Source organism: Thermothielavioides terrestris, chromosome 6 (assembly GCF_000226115.1).
Source record: "Thermothielavioides terrestris NRRL 8126 chromosome 6, complete sequence".
NCBI lineage: Eukaryota > Fungi > Ascomycota > Sordariomycetes > Sordariales > Chaetomiaceae > Thermothielavioides > Thermothielavioides terrestris.
This window is the reverse complement of record NC_016462.1, coordinates 2600210-2617639: the sequence shown is the minus strand read 5'-3', so window position 1 is coordinate 2617639 and position 17430 is coordinate 2600210. Positions and strand designations below refer to the sequence as shown.

Below are 17430 nucleotides of genomic sequence, written 5' to 3'. Positions count from 1 at the left end.
CACGAAACCTCAACGAAATTGAAAAAAAGAAAACGAAGTTAACCCGCACCCTAACCTTGACCCTCACCCTAACCATAACCCTCACCCTAACCAGCGGGGGGCTGGCGCCGCCCCCCGCACCCCCGGCGAACTAACCAGTGGCTAACCCGTGGCGATAGTGCAAACCCCGTGGCGATGGTGGCTACGTACTGACGGTGTAAGACCAGGGCTGGAAATTAGTCTTGGCGGGACCTCTTTAACGTCTACCCCCTGGACCTTTTCGGCGCCACGGCTCCACCACTGAAGCATCAGAGCCGAGGCTGACCTCAAGGACAAGCCGGTGGTGGTACTGCGCCGTTAACATCTTGCGTAACGCGCACGTCGATGTTTGGCCGAGTCTATGGGATTAGAAAGCAGCGGCACCGGGGGTTCGAAGCTTCAATGCTCGCGCAGAGCGTCCCAGTGCCTATCTCGTCGATCTCAAGCAAAGATGGGGGCCGGCCATGGCGCCCACGCGAGACGCTGCTGATAGCAGCAAAGTACCTGCCATTCCTTGACCAAGCTCGGCTTGCACCCCGATCCTTGTTTCTTTCGGCTTTCGACACCCACAGGTCGAGGCCACATGTTACCGAATGCCCGACTGTGCATTGGAAAAGGGGGGGGTGCTTCCCGCTGTTGCACTTGCAACTTCCGTCCTGTCGGTTTCCCAGTAGTTATCCGACTGCCTGACTTCCTCTGGCGTTGGCGACCGAGCTGAAGCTGAAGACAGAACGACGACGACGACCGCGACGCGACCTCTCCAGCGCGCAGCACTCCCTCCCAGGTCCCTCTTTGTCCGCCGCTGCACCTTCTGGCCTCGCCAACAACCCTCGCTTCTCCGTAACAAGCAGCCGCAGCCATGGCTCCAAGCAAGCAGGATACCGAGGCGTACATCAAGACGATCGCAACCCCGCCTCCTCCCGGCGCACCCTACGCTCTGCCGATTCCTGGCACCGAGCGCCCGAATCGCACACCCATCTACCGCCACTGGCGCTTTCAGAACGGCCCGCTGCTGGAGACGTTCGATCCGGCACACAGGACGGTCCACGACCTCTTCGAGCATGTCGTTTCCCAGGGCCCCGGCAATAGGTGCTTGGGTTGGCGACCGTGGAACCCCGCCACGAAGACGTGGGAGCCCAAGTATGTCTGGTTGACATTCGCCGAGGTCGCCGAGCGGAGGAAGAACTTGGGTGCCGGTATCGTAGAGCTGCACCACCGCCTCGGGGTGAAGGAGGAGAAGTATGGCGTCGGCCTGTGGGCGCAGAACCGGCCCGAGTGGCAGATCACCGAGCTGGCGCTGCTCTCGCAGTCGCTGTGGCCCGTCTCACTGTACGAGACGCTGGGCCCCGAGACTTCGGAGTACATCATCAACCACAGCCGGCTGACCGCCATCGCCTGCTCGCTGCCCCATATCCCGACCCTGCTGAAGCTGGCGCCGCGCGTCCCGTCGCTGAAGCTCATCATCTCGCTCGATCCCCTCGACGCCGGCGAGATGCCCGGCCACTCGAAACTGTCGCTGCTCAACGCTACCGCGGCCAACGTCGGCATCCAGATCTTCTCCATGACCGACGTTGAAGCTATTGGCGCGCGATCCGGCCGCCCCATGCGCCCCCCGACGGCCGAGGATATTCTGACCATCAACTACACGTCCGGTACGACGGGCGACCCGAAGGGCGTCCTTCTCACCCACCGGAACGGCGTGGCCGGCATCACGGCCGCTCGGTCCAACGAAACTATCAAGGCCGGCGACGTCCACCTTTCTTATCTCCCGCTCGCGCACATATACGGCCGCATGGTGGATCAGTCGGCTCTGGCCGCCGGCGCCAGCGTCGGCTATTTCCACGGCGACATCGCCGGCCTGGTGGAAGATATGAAGATCTTGAGACCCTCCGGCTTCATGTCGGTGCCGCGGCTGTTCAACCGGATCAACTCGGCTGTCCAGGCCAACACGATCGAGGCGCCCGGCTTCAGGGGCTCCTTATCGCGGCACGTCATTGAGGCCAAGAAGGCGAGCATGAAGCTGCCGCCGGGCAAGGCCACGAACAAGCACATCCTGTACGACCGCATCTTCACCCAAAAGGTCCTGAAGGGCGTCGGTCTGCAGCGCACGCGCACCATGGTCAGCGGGAGCGCCCAGCTCGACCCCGACGTGCACCTGTTCCTCCGCGCCGCCTTTGGCAATAATTTTGTCCAGGGTTTCGGAATGACCGAGTCGTACGCGGTCGGCACCGTCCAGTTGCCCGGCGACTTCACCACTGGCAACATCGGGCCGCCGTGCCCGTCGGTCGAGCTGTGCATCGAGTCGGTCCCCGACTACGAGTACACGGTAGAGGACAAGCCGAACCCGCGCGGCGAACTGCTGATGCGCGGGCCGGTCATCTTCAAGGAGTACTTCCGCAACCCGGAGGAGACGGCCAAGGCGATCGAGCCGGACGGCTGGTTCCACACGGGCGACATCGTCGAGGTCGACAGCATGGGCCGCTTCAAGATCATCGACCGCAAGAAGAACGTGCTCAAGCTGGCCCAGGGCGAGTACATCTCGCCCGAGCGCATCGAGAACGTCTACATGGGCAGCACCAACCTGATCGCCATGGCGTTCGTGCACGGCGACCCCAAGGAGTCGACCCTGGTGGGCATCTTCGGCGTCGAGCCGGCCCAGTTCGCGCCCTACGCCAGCAAGATCCTGAAGAAGCCCGTGCCCGCCGACGACAGGGAGGCGCTGCGCGAGGCCGCCAACGACCCGCGCGTCAAGGGCGCCTTCCTCAAGCTGCTGGACCAGATCGGCACCAAGCACAAGTTCAACAGCTTTGAGAAGGTCAAGAATTGCTACCTGGACGTGGAGCCGTTCACGATCGAGAACGAGCTGCTGACGCCGACGTATGTCTCTCCTCTCTCTCTCTCCCTCTCTCTCTCTCTCCCTATTCTTCCCAAATTCCCCGAACCCTCGCCCCCAAACCCCGGCCGACACCCTTGTTTGTTCAAAGTAAAAGGGATGCTGACTGGACCTTGCGCAAAACCCGACAGGCTCAAGCTCAAGCGACCCCAGACGGCGCGGGCATTCCGCAAGGAGATCGACCGCATGTACGAGGAGATTGCGGCTCGGACGGCCGAGAAGCCCAAGCTCTAGCCAGCCTCTCTTCTTCCTGCAGTACCTACCTACTGTACATATACATACATTATAACTTGCATTTCCTGTATGTTCGGTTGGATGCCATAGGTAGCTTGTGAGCCAGCTAGCGGGTGGGCTAGCTGGCTTGCTGCGTCTGCTGCATCGGTGTATTCCGTAATGCGGCGCGGGGGTCTGCTTTGTTGATCCCATTAATGTTGATATGGGAGCAGGGGCTTTCTGCATATATGACTGTAAGCGGTGGTAGTCGGAGAAAGAGGAAGCGCTTGTAAGCAGGCATCTCGGATGTTCAGCGAATCTGCCTCAGGGTCTCTTGTATGTACAGTACACTGTCGGGGCAGCCGGCCACCTGCGCTGCGCCCTTGTGGAACTTTTCGCGCCTCCATTGTTCATCGCGTTGGGCGGGTGAGTTCAGAGGGGCAAAGGAACCGCTGCGCTGCGCGCTGTGTGTTAGTGGGGCATGTGGCCTGCCCCCTTGGACACGGAATGGGAGAAATGGCATGGCATTGGAATGCACTGGACAAACAAGGGAATTTGCTCCAAAGGACGTGTTTAGAATGGGTTTTAGAATGTCTAGAGCCATGTAGCATGTTCTCGAGTCCCTTTAAGGCCAAACTGGCGCCGTGGCGTAGACATGGTAAGTGGGCGGTTGCACTCTGTAGGGGAAGCAGATCCATGTGAAGGGAAAGCCATGCAAATACTTTAGCTTTATGAGATGACCATTCAGGAACCGTTAAATGCGAAGAGGATGTTTTGCTAGAAGAGAAAGCTAATGCTACACTTAGGTGTCTTGCATGTCAAACCAGCATGCTAAACCTCGCCGATAGCAGAGGGAGGCAACGGTACAGGAAAGGACATGCGTATAGAAGAGGCTTGAGGCACTCGTCAGATGGAATCAAAGAGATGATCAAAAGATAGTTTTCTGTTGGATGGATCAAGAAAATCTAGAAGCAATTGAATATATTTTAGATAGAATTCAAGATTTAGAAGCTTATAAGCTAAAAATTATTAATATCTTTATTATTATTTTATTAGTTAAAGCAAAGATAATCATAGGATATATTAAATTTTATCCTTTATTAGATAATTATTTTAGCTATTACGTAATCATAGATATGATCGATAGGCTTATTTACGAGGGTTAACTTACTTTAAACTTTAATCTAACTTCTACCTAGCCTCAACGCTAGCCTCTATGCGTGCGAACGACTGCATTTCTGATGGAAGCTAGGTGCGTATGCAATCGACGCGTTATTTTGATTGATATTTGTGTTTTTCTTTGCTTGACTGGTTTATTGCTTTATTACGCCGTTTTCCACGCAAGGAATTCGTTGCAGTCGGTCGTTTGCCGGCTGCTGCTCAACGGCACATGAGCTCGACGGTCACGGCGACCACTATTCCTCCTACATTGCTTCAAACCTCGCAGATTGCGGCTCTATACCCAGCGAATGCCCAATCTTTGTTAACCAGCCCTTCTAGGCCGCCTCCTCAGCCGCCGACCACCGCCGGCGAGGCTCCGACGCGGGTTGAGACCGCCTCGGAGCCTCCGAGAAAGCGAGCTCGGCACGACTCAAGCGTTGACCCACGCCTCGCCGAGTGCCTCCAGAAGCAGGTCTTTCCGCACGTCGACTTTCAGATATCGACTTTGCCGCCGGACAAAGTTGATACTCTGAAGATCGGCAAGCAGGTATGTACTGACTCCTCGCCGCGTAGCGCCCTGCGCTGCCCTGCCCTTGCTCTGTCCTGCTCTGCCTTCTGCCCGTCCTTCTCGCCTGCCGTTACCACCCGCCAAACTTAGCGTCTTCTTACGCAAAACACTCCTGTCAGACTGTTGCGACCTTGACCGGGCCCGAATTTACACGGGAGTATACCCGTGGCAATGGAACGCTCAGCGCAGAGTTCGAGGCCAAGCTGGCGGCCAGGGCGACCGCCCTTGTGCGCACGCTCTCCTGCCATCCTGTACAGCCCTACCACCCATCCTTTCACCGATGATTTTGTCGTATCCATCGCAAACAGCACGCTAAATCAGGTTCTTGGGCTTAGGACTACCAGCTGACGCGTCCCACCACGAATGCCGCGCCGTTACCCGTGTTGTCGACCGCGCCGCTCCCGCCACGCGTCGAAACCCCGGTTCCCGTGCCACGAGTACCCGACGGACCTCGATATTCGACGTCACCGATCCCAGTACCTGCACACGACGTACCTCGATATTCGACGTCACCAATCCCAGTCCCTGTTATACCAGGTCGCACGTTGACGACAAAGGTTCCTAGCAATGGGACCCATCCACGTTCGCGCAGCTCTAGCGGAGCAACATTGGTCAACCGTTCTCGAACACCTCCAGAGGTCATTGTCCTTGACGATGATGACGATGACATTCCAGCCAAAACCGCAGTCGTCGACGCCCGCGCGAAGCCGCGACCCAAACCGGAACCGGCCGTGATTCCGCCGCCGGCTGCAAGGCATGATGCCCAAGAGAGCCTGCCAGAAGATGTGAGGGCGTATGCCCACGAGCTAGTCTGGAGGGGACGAGTACCGGCAGGGGATGAGCAGGGAAGTCAATCAACTTCGAAGTGGTTCTCCAAACAAAGAAAACCATATATCACTGCAGCGGACAGGGTGTCGGCTATCGCAGGCGCGCAAAGCTTTGTCCACCTGGATCCTCGAGAACTCACCAGCGCTTACGTGTTCCACGTCGATTTCACCGTCGATGAACTTCGGTACTTGCACACCCTGGCTCGACAGACGTTGAAGCTATCGGCGGAGAAAAAAAGGAAAGATCCCAAGAGAGGCCTTAGGTCGTTGCTAAAAAGGAATCGCCACTTGATTCCGGACATTCTGGACGCCTTCGCGCGAGAGAAGCAGCTCCCGTGGAGGACTAGAACCGATGTCGAAAATTTGTTCCGTGATCTGATAGATCGCCGGACAAGATCCGACCCCGCTGTCCTGACCCTCGACAGAGACGATTCAGACCGGCGTGGCGACCTGGTCCGGTCAAGCCGGATCAACTCTCTCCTCTTTGCGAGAGAGATTGCTGGGCAGCGTGGAGTTGGCTCGATGAGGTGCCTCGACCACTTCAATAACGAATTCCGAAAATGGCGTGAAGATGGGCTTGAGAAACGAGCAGAGTGGACGGGATGCGCGGGCGATATCTTCACCATCACTTGGGTCTCCAACGACGGATTCATCTGTGGGACAACCGAGCACTCCGACACCCACAACCAACAGTACAACAAGCCCGGGAATCTCGTCCTAGGATCTTGCAGCGACATCACCCTCCGTGCGTATCCCGAGCATCGAATCGTCCGGCCTGTCGTAGAGAAGGGGGAGAACTCGACCGACGCCATGCGACAGAGCCAGGACCCGTGGCTCTACTCTTCGGTGGTGTCGTCCGATTACGACGCTGTCCACGACCGCGCCTTTACCTGCTCCTTCGACCGGACGGCGAAAATCTGGAAGGTTGACAAATCCGGGGCCTCGATGCGTCTCCTGGGCGAGTGGGTGCATGGGGGGAACGTCAACTTTGTTGCCGCTTCGAAGCACGAATCTGGCATGGTTGCTACGGCGGCTGATGTCGCCTCGGAGGCCGTCCGCATCTACAACGTCGACGAAGCCAACATTTCTGGGAGCCCGTTCAGGTCATACTCTTGCTCTCGCGTTACTGACGACAGAGGCAACACGGTATCGACCGAGAAGTGGGCTTACTTCCCTGCTACCATGCAGTGGGGCCTCTCTGACGGCGTTAAGCACCTCCTGCTTGTCGGATACTCGCCGAGAAGCCGGACGGGCGATGATAATGACATCCCCGAACTTCGACGGGATACAGGAGAGCTCTGTCTGTGGGACGGGCTCACTGGCGAGCGATGGCGCGTCACCTCTGCCACCACGCAGAACGTCTTTGAAGTCCTGTGGCATCCCAGCCAGCCGTGCTTCATCGCCGCTACGTCGCCGTTGGGCCTAGATCTGGAGCCTAGCGTGCGAACCCAGATCAGGATCTTCCGGCCTGCGGACAAGGATGAGTTTGGCATGAAAGCGTACAGCCCCGTCATGGCGCTGGATTGCACAGCCATGGACATCAACGAGTTGACAATCATGTAGGTCGCTTCCTTGGGACTCAGACTTCGCCATATACTAACCGTCCTTCGTGTTTAGGCCAAACAGCTTCTCCTTTTGCTATATTACCGCTGGGTGCACGGATGGCAATACATACGTATGGGACACGGCCCGCGGGGAGAAGCCTATACATATCCTGCGCCACGGCGAGCCTATCGACGAGTACCGCGGTGACAGGGAACGAGAGGACGTCGGTGTCAAATTCACCGCCTGGGGCACTACCCCTGATCGCTTCTACACCGGCTCATCAGATGGCGTCCTCAAAGTCTGGAATGTCCGCTCGCTGAGTAGGCCGCTCGTACGAAACCTGCTAGAGGCCCCAGCGCCCATCACAGCCGGCATGTTCTCCCCGGACAAGTCGAGGCTCGTTGTCGGTGACGCTAGCGGTCGCGTGTATATGCTATCGATCAACGAGGAGAGGGAGCAGGCCCTCACAGCCATCCAAGTCCCACTCCCAGGCTCGGGCTACAAGACCGTTTACCACGCGCCATCGATCATCCCGCATCCCGACCCCCCTGCGCCTACACACGACGCGCAGGGCCGTCCCATTGTGGCCGAGACCGGCCCGGCCCTAGGCCGCGCCTATCTTGCAAATGGGCACCTCGAGCGCCATCCTGACCCTACTATTGGAGTTGTACAGGGCCCTCGATACGCCGAAACAGGGCTCTTCCGCCGGGAGCTGCATTTCTACGACAACCCGAGCCTCCCATTGCTTGCAAAGACGGAGGCAATGCAGCAGGAGGCGCTGAAGCCACGGCGATCGTTCCTACCGACAAAGAAGAGGTGGGAACAAGCATACATGCTCCGGCCAGTGAAGGGTGTAGACAGTGTACAACACCTGCATGCTAGGAACAGAAGGTTGGATTTGGACATTGAGAGAGCGCTGGAGGAGGCTAGGCTTGCCCTAGAGAGAGAGCGGATCAACGAAATAGGGGATGATGATGATCTCGACTTTGAGGACTAGATAGTGCAAGCCCAGAGGGTGTGATAGAGGAGATCTTTGTTGTAAGGTTAGCTCGAGGTAATAAATTACTAAAATTCACAAAATACTTTCTCCAAATTTATTAATAGTCTTTATAAGACATAAAATATTAATGCTTGTAAAGAATCATTATAATATAATTATAGTTTTATTGAAATATATTTTGTATTTTCGCGGCAGCCAGGTCGGCGCGGTGGGGGAGCCTGTGGCGGTTGGCCACGAGGGCCGTAACGCGAGCGGGGGGCGCAAGAGGAGGAGGAGGCGCAGGAAGGTCGGCCTCTAGCCGCCCTCCTCGCGCATGCTGCGCGCTCGGCGACTAAGGCGCTCGCGCCGGGGGCGCACCGCGCAAGCTAGTGGCGCGCAACGGGCCATGCAGGCCGCCATGTCTCCGTCGCCACCAGGCCGGAAAGGTGAGTTCCGGCAAGTTGGAAAGGGGAAGCCTGGGGAGGCCCGCCCTGCGTAGCGGGAACGCAGCGCGGGCGCTGCGCGTGAGTGGTGTATATAGAGGTGGAGGGACCGCTTGCCCTTAGTGGCGAGGCACTAAGTGCCTCTTCGGTGTAAGATTAATAATAATAATAATAATAATATTTTGTATTTTATAATACTTGCTACTAAACTAGGGCAAGAGCTCTGTACACTGACCTCTTCCTCTTTACAATATATGATATTCGAGTAGTGGAAGAAGACATATTTCAAGGGATTGCTGTGTCACTGAGCAGTCGTAATCCCCTAGACAGTCGTGCCTACAGATAGGCCTCCAGAGCGAATGAGAGGGGGTGAAAGAGACGTTCCAACAGACAGGTTGCATTACTCAGACAGTCACTCGGTCATAGAACCTCATAGTCAGAAGATGGCGTAAGTGGCTCGAGATTCTCCATCTGGACAGGCGGAGAGGTCTATATCGTGAAGAGCGTGACAACTACAAGTTTGTAAAACCAAATGTCAGAGTTTGCTTAGTGCCGTCAACCGATGGTGGGCTTTGCAGCCCCTACCTGGTATTTACATGTTACCGAAGCCACCTGGCCACGAGGAGGACTCAATGAACGGAAGTGTAAGACTCAGTTTGAGCTCCCTTGTGCAGGCGGAGGCTTCTGCCTCAACCCACCATCTACTTCTGGTAAGAGGCGCGAGGAAACTAACTACTGTTATTTTCTCCGAGGTACGTTACATGTTGGGCCTTTCTTGCTAGTTACAAGAACACCTCTCCTTCACCTGCGGTTATGGACAGATGGCCCAAATCTTGCTCGTTTTCCCAAGTTATAATGGCTGCTCTGCTGAGCTCGAGGTCATACTCAGTCACACAGACTTGTCAGCGCTGTCCAAGGTGCTCATGTGCATCTGCTAATTGACTACCTAACTATATCTTCCTGTCTCCTCACCTTACAGCAAGCAACTCAGCCGTTTAGTTCATAACCATCGGGTATAGAGTAGACAACGTCAAGATTGCCTGCTCTATTAGCCATTCTTTTGTTCCCCTGCACAATGTATAAATCCATAGCCCGAATCCTCTTGGATTTATTACTCGTCAAAGCTGGCTGCTTTGTATGAACCCAGACAGCCACCATGGACCTGCACTGCAGCGCCTCCGCGAAGACAAGCAATGTCACGAAACTACAGGGAACAAACCAAACTCACCAACACACCAGCATGTTTCAACAAAGAAAGAGGCTTGATTTTCACTCCCGGTCGAGAACTACGGATTATCAATCCCGCATTCCGTTCCCTCTGCTTTCCCTGTCCAGAACGCCTCCCAGAGCGAAAATGTGAAACCCGCAGTCCCAGGTGATTCAACCACGACCCCCTTTTCCACAAGCCATCATCATCATCATCCCGTGCATGCGTGGCGCGCTACCACCAACCCCAGGCCATGTGTTTCCGTCCAGTCCTGTATCAAAAAACGGACGGGAGAGGAAGAAGGAGACTAGTGTATACAGAATCCGGGCGATGATGCATGAGAGAAACAAGGACGAAACGGAACGGCAGGCCGCATCTGCGCCTGCCTTTCCGCTCGGGGACCTTCCCACTTCTTCTCGTCGTTCCATCCGTAAGAGAAGGGAGGTTGCTTGTCGCCCGGCGCGATCCTTGACATCCCGCATTCTGTTGGGGGTGTCGACGATCCCGTTGCTCCACGGTGCGGTCTGAATCCAGCCAAGCGATGACGGCGCTAATAAGGAGACGAGACGCGGCTCCCGCGCTGATACCGACCCTCGGAAGCGGCCAGGGGCCTGTCCCCGGTGGGCCCCAGCGCATCACGGAGACGCACCGCGCTCATGCGCATCATCGTAAAGTGCCTACTGATTCGACGCCGCCGTGCCGAACGTGAAATTCGGCGGGTAAGTGATACCATTGGGGCCCATGGTGATGCCGGCCGGCAGGCCCACGACGATCGGCTCGTCGTTGTTAGCGGCTTTGTCCGCCCGGTCGTCGCCAGCACCACCACCACCGCCGCCCCTCCTCTGATCGCGGCCCCCGCCTCCACCGCCGCTGCCGTGGTGTTTGTCTCTCCCGTGCCGCCACCGTCCGCCGGGACCATGGCCGAACGCGGGCTCGTCCTCGGCGCGCCGGCTGGACTTGGGGCCGTGGTTGCCGCCCTTGTCGGTCTGCATGCGGCGGCTGATGGCCTTGGAGGAGACGCCGGCGCCGATCTCGATGTCGGGCTCCTCGACGCACAGGCCGGTGACAATGGGGCGGCCGCCGGAGCCGCCGAAGGGGGCGGTCAGCATCCACTTGCGGTCAGCCTCGGTCAGCTTGTGGATGGGGATGACGCTGATGCCGCTCTGGTAGTCGCTGCAATCGCGCGGGCCGAAGCCGACGCCCCATCTTGTCTGTTCGCGTTTGCGCACACGGGTCAGTATTCGATTCAACGGTGGGTTAGAGAATCGAAAATCGGAGCTTACCCGAAGTTGGTAGTCCTGCGTACGAGCGTCTTCCATGGCCGTCTTTGCTCTCTCGGCATCCTTGCGGTAGTACATCTTGACAAAGGCATGTCTCTTCTCCTTGTTCACGATGCAGGTCTGGACCTGGCCAAAGCGGTTGAAGATGTCGCGGAGTTCATTTTCGGAGCAACTGGGTATGGCTGGTTAGCGGTCTTCAATCTGGACGACACGGGGCAAAGCGCGCCACATGACGGGCGCTGGAGGAGACTCACGTTACACCGCCCACAAACAGAGTCCGGCTGTAGACCTTGATGCAGCCGTTGGGTAAGCTACTGTCATACTCGACCCACTTCTCTTGCTGGAAGGGTTCGCGGGCCGGGCTCTCAGGCCGGCGTCCACGGGGCGACCGCTGGCGGTAATCGGACATCTGTCCGCGCCGGTCCCTGTCCTCGGGACGGCCACGTCCAGGTGATCCGGGACGTCCATAGTCAAAGCCACGCTCATTCGCACGGGGCCTGGGAGAGCCACGACCATCCCAACGCGGAGGGGACCGGGACCGGGATCGGCCGCGCGGTCGGTTTGGCGACCTGATACCATCATGATAGCCCGAGCGATCACGCGCATCATCAGGTCGGGGAGCATCCCACGGCGCAGGCGCGGGCGCGGGCACAGGCGGCGGAGGCGCTGCGTAGCCAGTCTGCGTGGGCTGGGGCATCTGGGGCAATTGAGGCGGAGCCGCCGGGGGCATGGCGCCGGTCTGACCCATCATCTGGATTACGCTGGCGATCTTGTCAATGGGGATACCCTGGGCCGCGAGCGCAGCAACGAGCTGCACCGCGGCAGCGGTCGGATTACTTGAGCCACCCGGCGGCGGCGGGGCAGCGCCCGGAGCAACTGGCGCCGCCGGAGGAGCTGCCTGAGAGGGCGGCACTGGCGGAGGAGGGAACGCAAACGGCAGTCCTGGTACATTTACAGGCTGGCCCGGCTGCGGAGTCGGCTGAGAGGCCGGCAGAAACGGCATGGTGGGCTGTGATTGTACGGGCAGCGCAGCTGGCTGCATGGCGCCACTACGCGGAGGGCCACCAGCGGTACCGAACACGGGTGCAACAGCTGGAGTGGAGGCCGGAGCCGGAGCCGGAGCCGGAGCCGGGACCGGAGCCGGGGCGGCCAGGCTGGAATTACTCTGCGCAGACGACGCATTCTGACGCGCAATGCTTGCAAGCGTGTCCAAGATGCTCGGAACAGCAGGGTTTGCCGGTGCTGCTGCCGGCTTGCTGTCAGAACCGAGCGAGGTGAGGGGATTGGCAGGAGGGCTGCCGGGCGGTGTCGTCGACTCGTCTGCCGACAGGGGTATCTGGTTAGAGCATCGGACGATTGGACGGTGACGACGGTAGGTGCATGGCGGTGAGGAGCAAGGGAACAGCGTCAGGGTGAACCTACTGGGTCGAGGAGCATTCAGCTTCTCCTTGAACGAATTGACCATGGATGGCGGGAATGTGTGGCCTTTCTCCCAGATCTCAACCAGCTTCCTCAGCTTATCCTACGAGAACCATACGTGTGAGTGTCCATCCATCCAGTCATGAGAGAAGAAGTTAAAAGTACGAGTTTGCACCACAACGAGCGAGGCAGATGTTGCAGACGGAGCCTGGATCCAGGCTTTTCGCCCTCGGTGCGGCCTATGCGGCCGCGGGCCGAAGGACAGGGGCGTCTTGCGGCTCGCCTCACCAGGAGTTGCGAGTCTATGCCGAGGCATCAGGTGGCATCCAACGCGATGTTTTTTTTGCGTACCTTTTGATCTTCTGGGGCCGTTGCGATGATGTCGTTCATCAGAATGGGTATCAGTTCTGTTACTCTATGCACGCCTGCAGCGAATGTCCCATCTGGCGCCGAAAGACTGGGGGTCTGTCCTTGAGCCTTGGCCTGGTCCAACCACTTCCTCGTTACAGAGTCTACGACGTAGAGTACTCCCAGTTTGTGTGTGCCGGGCGTCTTTTTGAAGTGCGTGAAGAGCTTCTGGATGAGGACCGATTCGTACTGCGGCGGAGAGAAACACAAGAGTCAGCGACAACAATCAGGGCCGTGTCCGGATTTCCGTGTACGCGCTTTCCGCCTTCGCGGATGTCGTTGCTCACCTGGACGTTGGCGACACAAAGCGCCGTGATATTCATGATCCGGGAGCCCGATACTCCAGGAGGCTTTAGAGAGAGCATTGCCTGCAGGCCGGCTTCCAGCTCTGCTACGACATTGGAAGCCATGATGGGCGACGAGTAGGCGGTGGCTGATCAAGTGATTGACGATGCGCCTTGCACGACGGTGAAAGCGCCCAGATTGTCAAGTGTTAGGATAGCAAAAGCCTATGCCATGCTCTTCCAGGTCACAGAAAGCATAGACCCTGGTGCAGGCAGCTCCAGTCTTCGCCGGCACGCCCTCTTGGCCGAGTCGCGGTCAACGAATTATGGCAGGAACGCCGCGAACCGTGCGTAGCCGCGTCGAGCGATATAGAAGCTAAGCGGGGAATGGGCCTTTTTTGGTTGCGGAAATGGAATGTGAAGAGTTGCAGGAAAGGTCTGCTAAAAACACGCTGGTCGCTCCTCTGAGGCACGATGGACTGCAGAGCGACCGATCGATACCTGGGCCAGAGGCTTTCCACCTGCCGCGCTTATTGTTTTTTTCCAGAACCAGCAGAATCAGCACTCGGCTTACTGGAATCGGAAGTTGACGAGAATACGTTCGGGATAGGCGCCTTGATGGAATCGATGCACAGCGGCAATGAGCGGCAGCACCAGAAGGTAGTGTATTGAGTGTGATGCAGAACCTGAGGAGGCGGGGAGGCAGTGGAGAGAAGGGGTGCCCGTTTTTTTAACTCTGGCACGGTCCACCTGCAACGCGCACCAATGGCTGACTAAGCCTGGGTAAGACACTGAACAGTGCCACCGTCAGCAGGGATAAAAATTTGAGACCAACACAACACCAGAGTTCAACAACCAGTCTCCAAGCCAAGCCATCGGAGCTAACTTGACTGCCCTCTCTTTCTCTCTCGTTAATCATGCTTCGTGTTAGTCTTCATGCCTATCACGTACACACTACCCGTACACAGCCGGCGCCAATTGGCGCACCATAAGGTTTCGCCCCTTCGGAAGTACTCGTCGCCGAATCAGTCCAGGGCACCGCTCGTGCTGGTTCGGCGCCGTCTGGGTCCCTGAAGTTACCGTGACGTCTGACGTCAATCCATGCATCGGGCAGCGGGTGTTGGAACTGAAAGCTGCAGATGCACTCCGCATGGTTCAATGAGAAGGCTGTAATGTGACTAGCCAGGACAAAAATACGCAACATGTGCATTCTGTCCATACCTTACGGAATAAGGTACATACCACAAACGGTACTGTTGTAGCATCTACCTACACGGGCAGTAGGCGACAGGCCTGCCTGAAACCTGTGCCCCGGCTCGGCGGCATCTCGCAAAAGTGCAGTTTGCGAAGCCTGCGGACGAGCTCGGGATTCCCATTCCTTGCCACGGGAAAAGAATAGCCAGGGACCTGTGTACCCAGTGTTTCCGTGCAGCCTTGGTCCGACCGAACCTCCCGGTTGGTCCGCTGCAATGCGCCCCCATGAGTCCGGGCCGCACCCGCCATTTCCCCCCATGCAATGCGCGAGAGCTGCGTTTTTTTTTCGAGCTACGGCCGATCTTGATTGCCCGAAACTTTTTTTTCCCTTTGTCCTTCCTGCCAGCACCTCACAACCTCCTCAATCGCACACTCCAAGATACCAACCATGGCTCCTGCTCTGCGTCTAGCGACCTCTACTCTGAGGGCCTCGCTGAAGGCACCCTCGCTCGTGTACAGAAACACTGCCTTTACGGCCGCCCGATGCTACTCGTCCAAGAGCCAGGTACCGCTGCCCTCCGTTCAGCCGCCTGCAACCTGACATCAGCCATTGACCGTGTAATCCTGGTGCAGACATTGAAGGAGCGCTTCGCCGAGCTGCTGCCCGAGAAGATTGAGCAGATCAAGGCGCTGAGGAAGTGAGCCGCCCTCCCCGCCTGCCTTGTTCGAAGTTGTGCCTCCGCAGTTGTGGCTGTCGCTGACGCGCTATTGCCTCAACCTAGGGAGCACGGTTCTAAGGTCGTTGACAAGGTCACCCTCGACCAAGTATATGGTGGCGCCCGTGGCATCAAGTGCCTGGTGTGGGAGGGCTCCGTCCTCGACGCCGAGGAGGGCATCCGCTTCCGCGGCAAGACCATCCCCGAGTGCCAGGAGCTTCTGCCCAAGGCCCCCGGTGGCAAGGAGCCTCTGCCCGAAGGCCTCTTCTGGCTTCTCCTGACCGGCGAGGTCCCCACCGAGCAGCAAGTCCGCGACCTCTCGGCCGACTGGGCTGCCCGCTCCGAGATCCCCAAGTTCGTCGAGGAGCTGATCGACCGCTGCCCTTCCGACCTCCACCCCATGGCCCAGTTCTCCATGGCCGTCACCGCCCTCGAGCAGACCTCTTCCTTCGCCCGTGCCTACGCCAAGGGCGTCCACAAGAAGGACTACTGGGGCTACACCTTTGAGGACTCGATGGACCTCATTGCGAAGCTCCCCACCATTGCCGCCCGCATCTACCAGAACGTCTTCAAGGGCGGCAAGGTCGTGCCCGCCGAGAAGGACAAGGACTACGCCTACAACTTCGCCAACCAGCTCGGATTCGGCAGCAACCCCGACTTCGTCGAGCTCATGCGTCTCTACCTGACCATCCACACCGACCACGAGGGCGGCAACGTCAGTGCCCACACCACCCACCTGGTTGGCAGCGCCCTCAGCTCGCCCTTCCTGTCGCTGGCCGCTGGCCTGAACGGTCTCGCCGGCCCTCTGCACGGCCTGGCCAACCAGGAGGTGCTCAACTGGCTCACCGAGATGAAGAAGGTCATTGGCGACGACCTCAGCGACGAGGCCATCACCAAGTACCTCTGGGACACCCTGAACGCCGGCCGCGTCGTCCCCGGCTATGGCCACGCCGTCCTCCGCAAGACCGACCCGCGCTACACTGCCCAGCGCAAGTTTGCTCAGGGTAAGTCGCAGCCTTTTTTTTTTCTTCGCTGCCTCGTTGGACGCAGTCGATTGCTAACCCCCGATGCAGAGAAGATGCCCAACGACCCCATGTTCAAGCTCGTCAGCCAGGTCTACAAGATCGCCCCCAAGGTCCTCACCGAGCACGGCAAGACCAAGAACCCCTACCCCAACGTCGATGCCCACTCTGGTGTTCTCCTCCAGTACTATGGCCTGACTGAGGCCAACTACTACACCGTTCTCTTCGGTGTCTCGCGCGCCATTGGCGTCCTGCCTCAGCTGATCATTGACCGTGCTGTCGGCGCCCCCATCGAGCGGTAAGCAGCCGGCCCCCTTCCCCCCCCCCCCCTCGCTCACCCCGTTTGGCAATTAGGCTGACACCACACCTGTATGCAGCCCCAAGAGTTTCTCGACCGAGAAGTGGATCGAGATTTGCCAGAAGCTGTAAGAGGTTGTAATATACCGGGTTAGGTTGTTGGGCACGGCGCGAAGGGATCGTTTATGGTTGTTTCAGTAGCATAGAATGGATGGGATTCTCTAATTTACATGGCAGCGTCTGTAGCCCGCCGCGGAGGTAGACTGGGCAGAAGGCTATGCATTGTGGTTTGTACGATACGGATCCCGTACTCCGGGCCTGTCGGCGAAATGAAAAGTTCCTGGCATGGATCCCCTTTCGGGATGATGATGGTGATAGGTTGTTGCACGACCGAGTTGGAGATGCCGCGAGTTGGAGACACCGAACGCGGGTGAGTGCGACTTCGGACAAATTGGTTGGAGGAATGTGCACTCAGCCGCGCCCCCACTCCGCCAACACTGCGCAAGGAACACCGATCGCGAGAACTTCGTGACAACACTCCTAACCTCGATACTCTACATAGTTCAAAGCCAATTGGCAAGCTCTGTCGAGCGCGTTTCTGCGTTGGAGTGGTTCCTTCTCTACCGAATGATACAATGCAGAAAATTCGGCTTTAAAGAACTCGCAACCTGCGAGTGTTCTGGACGGAAGTGCGGATACGCGCTCCTTACTGTGCGCGGCAGTCCCCCAAAACCGGGTCCGCTAGTTAAGTTGCACTACGTGCCTGCGCCAGAAGATCGCCCTCATTAAGGTAAGTTATCCCCAATCGGATTGCGTTGTGTTGAGCGACGGATACCGAGGGAGGCGTTGAGAGAAGCAGGGGTTACCAGCCAATTGGGCACGTCTTGTTGAGGTTGGCTCCTGCCCCCTGCACAGGGACCCTCGAAACGGCAAGTACGTACCCTGAGCTAATGTTA

General features: G+C 57.9%; 4 protein-coding genes across 4 annotated transcripts; 3 read left to right on the top strand and 1 right to left on the bottom strand.

Annotated features, from left to right (window-relative positions):
- Positions 1-557: 557 nt before the first annotated feature.
- THITE_2124471 (uncharacterized protein) lies at positions 558-3288 on the top strand. Its single transcript, XM_003657996.1, has 3 exons — positions 558-676; positions 783-2895; positions 3043-3288. Exons 2-3 carry the CDS (start codon positions 878-880, stop codon positions 3143-3145), a joined length of 2121 nt encoding a protein of 706 aa, XP_003658044.1. The 5' UTR covers positions 558-676; positions 783-877; the 3' UTR covers positions 3146-3288.
- Positions 3289-4319: 1031 nt separating this feature from the next.
- On the top strand, positions 4320-8318 carry THITE_2124464 (uncharacterized protein). The gene is made up of 4 exons (XM_003657995.1): positions 4320-4832; positions 4973-5104; positions 5189-7239; positions 7298-8318. Exons 1-4 carry the CDS (start codon positions 4515-4517, stop codon positions 8220-8222), a joined length of 3426 nt encoding a protein of 1141 aa, XP_003658043.1. The 5' UTR covers positions 4320-4514; the 3' UTR covers positions 8223-8318.
- Positions 8319-10433: 2115 nt separating this feature from the next.
- THITE_2124460 (uncharacterized protein) lies at positions 10434-13573 on the bottom strand. The gene is made up of 6 exons (XM_003657994.1): positions 13249-13573; positions 12905-13150; positions 12557-12656; positions 11389-12454; positions 11138-11306; positions 10434-11065 (listed from the first exon to the last, which is right to left on the bottom strand). Exons 1-6 carry the CDS (start codon positions 13369-13371, stop codon positions 10532-10534), a joined length of 2238 nt encoding a protein of 745 aa, XP_003658042.1. The 5' UTR covers positions 13372-13573; the 3' UTR covers positions 10434-10531.
- A 1023-nt stretch (positions 13574-14596) lies between these two features.
- On the top strand, positions 14597-16854 carry THITE_2124456 (uncharacterized protein). Its single transcript, XM_003657993.1, has 5 exons — positions 14597-15004; positions 15073-15137; positions 15222-16159; positions 16229-16475; positions 16555-16854. The coding sequence occupies exons 1-5, from the start codon at positions 14888-14890 to the stop codon at positions 16604-16606; spliced, it is 1419 nt and encodes a 472-aa protein (XP_003658041.1). The 5' UTR covers positions 14597-14887; the 3' UTR covers positions 16607-16854.
- The last annotated feature ends 576 nt before the right edge of the window (positions 16855-17430 follow it).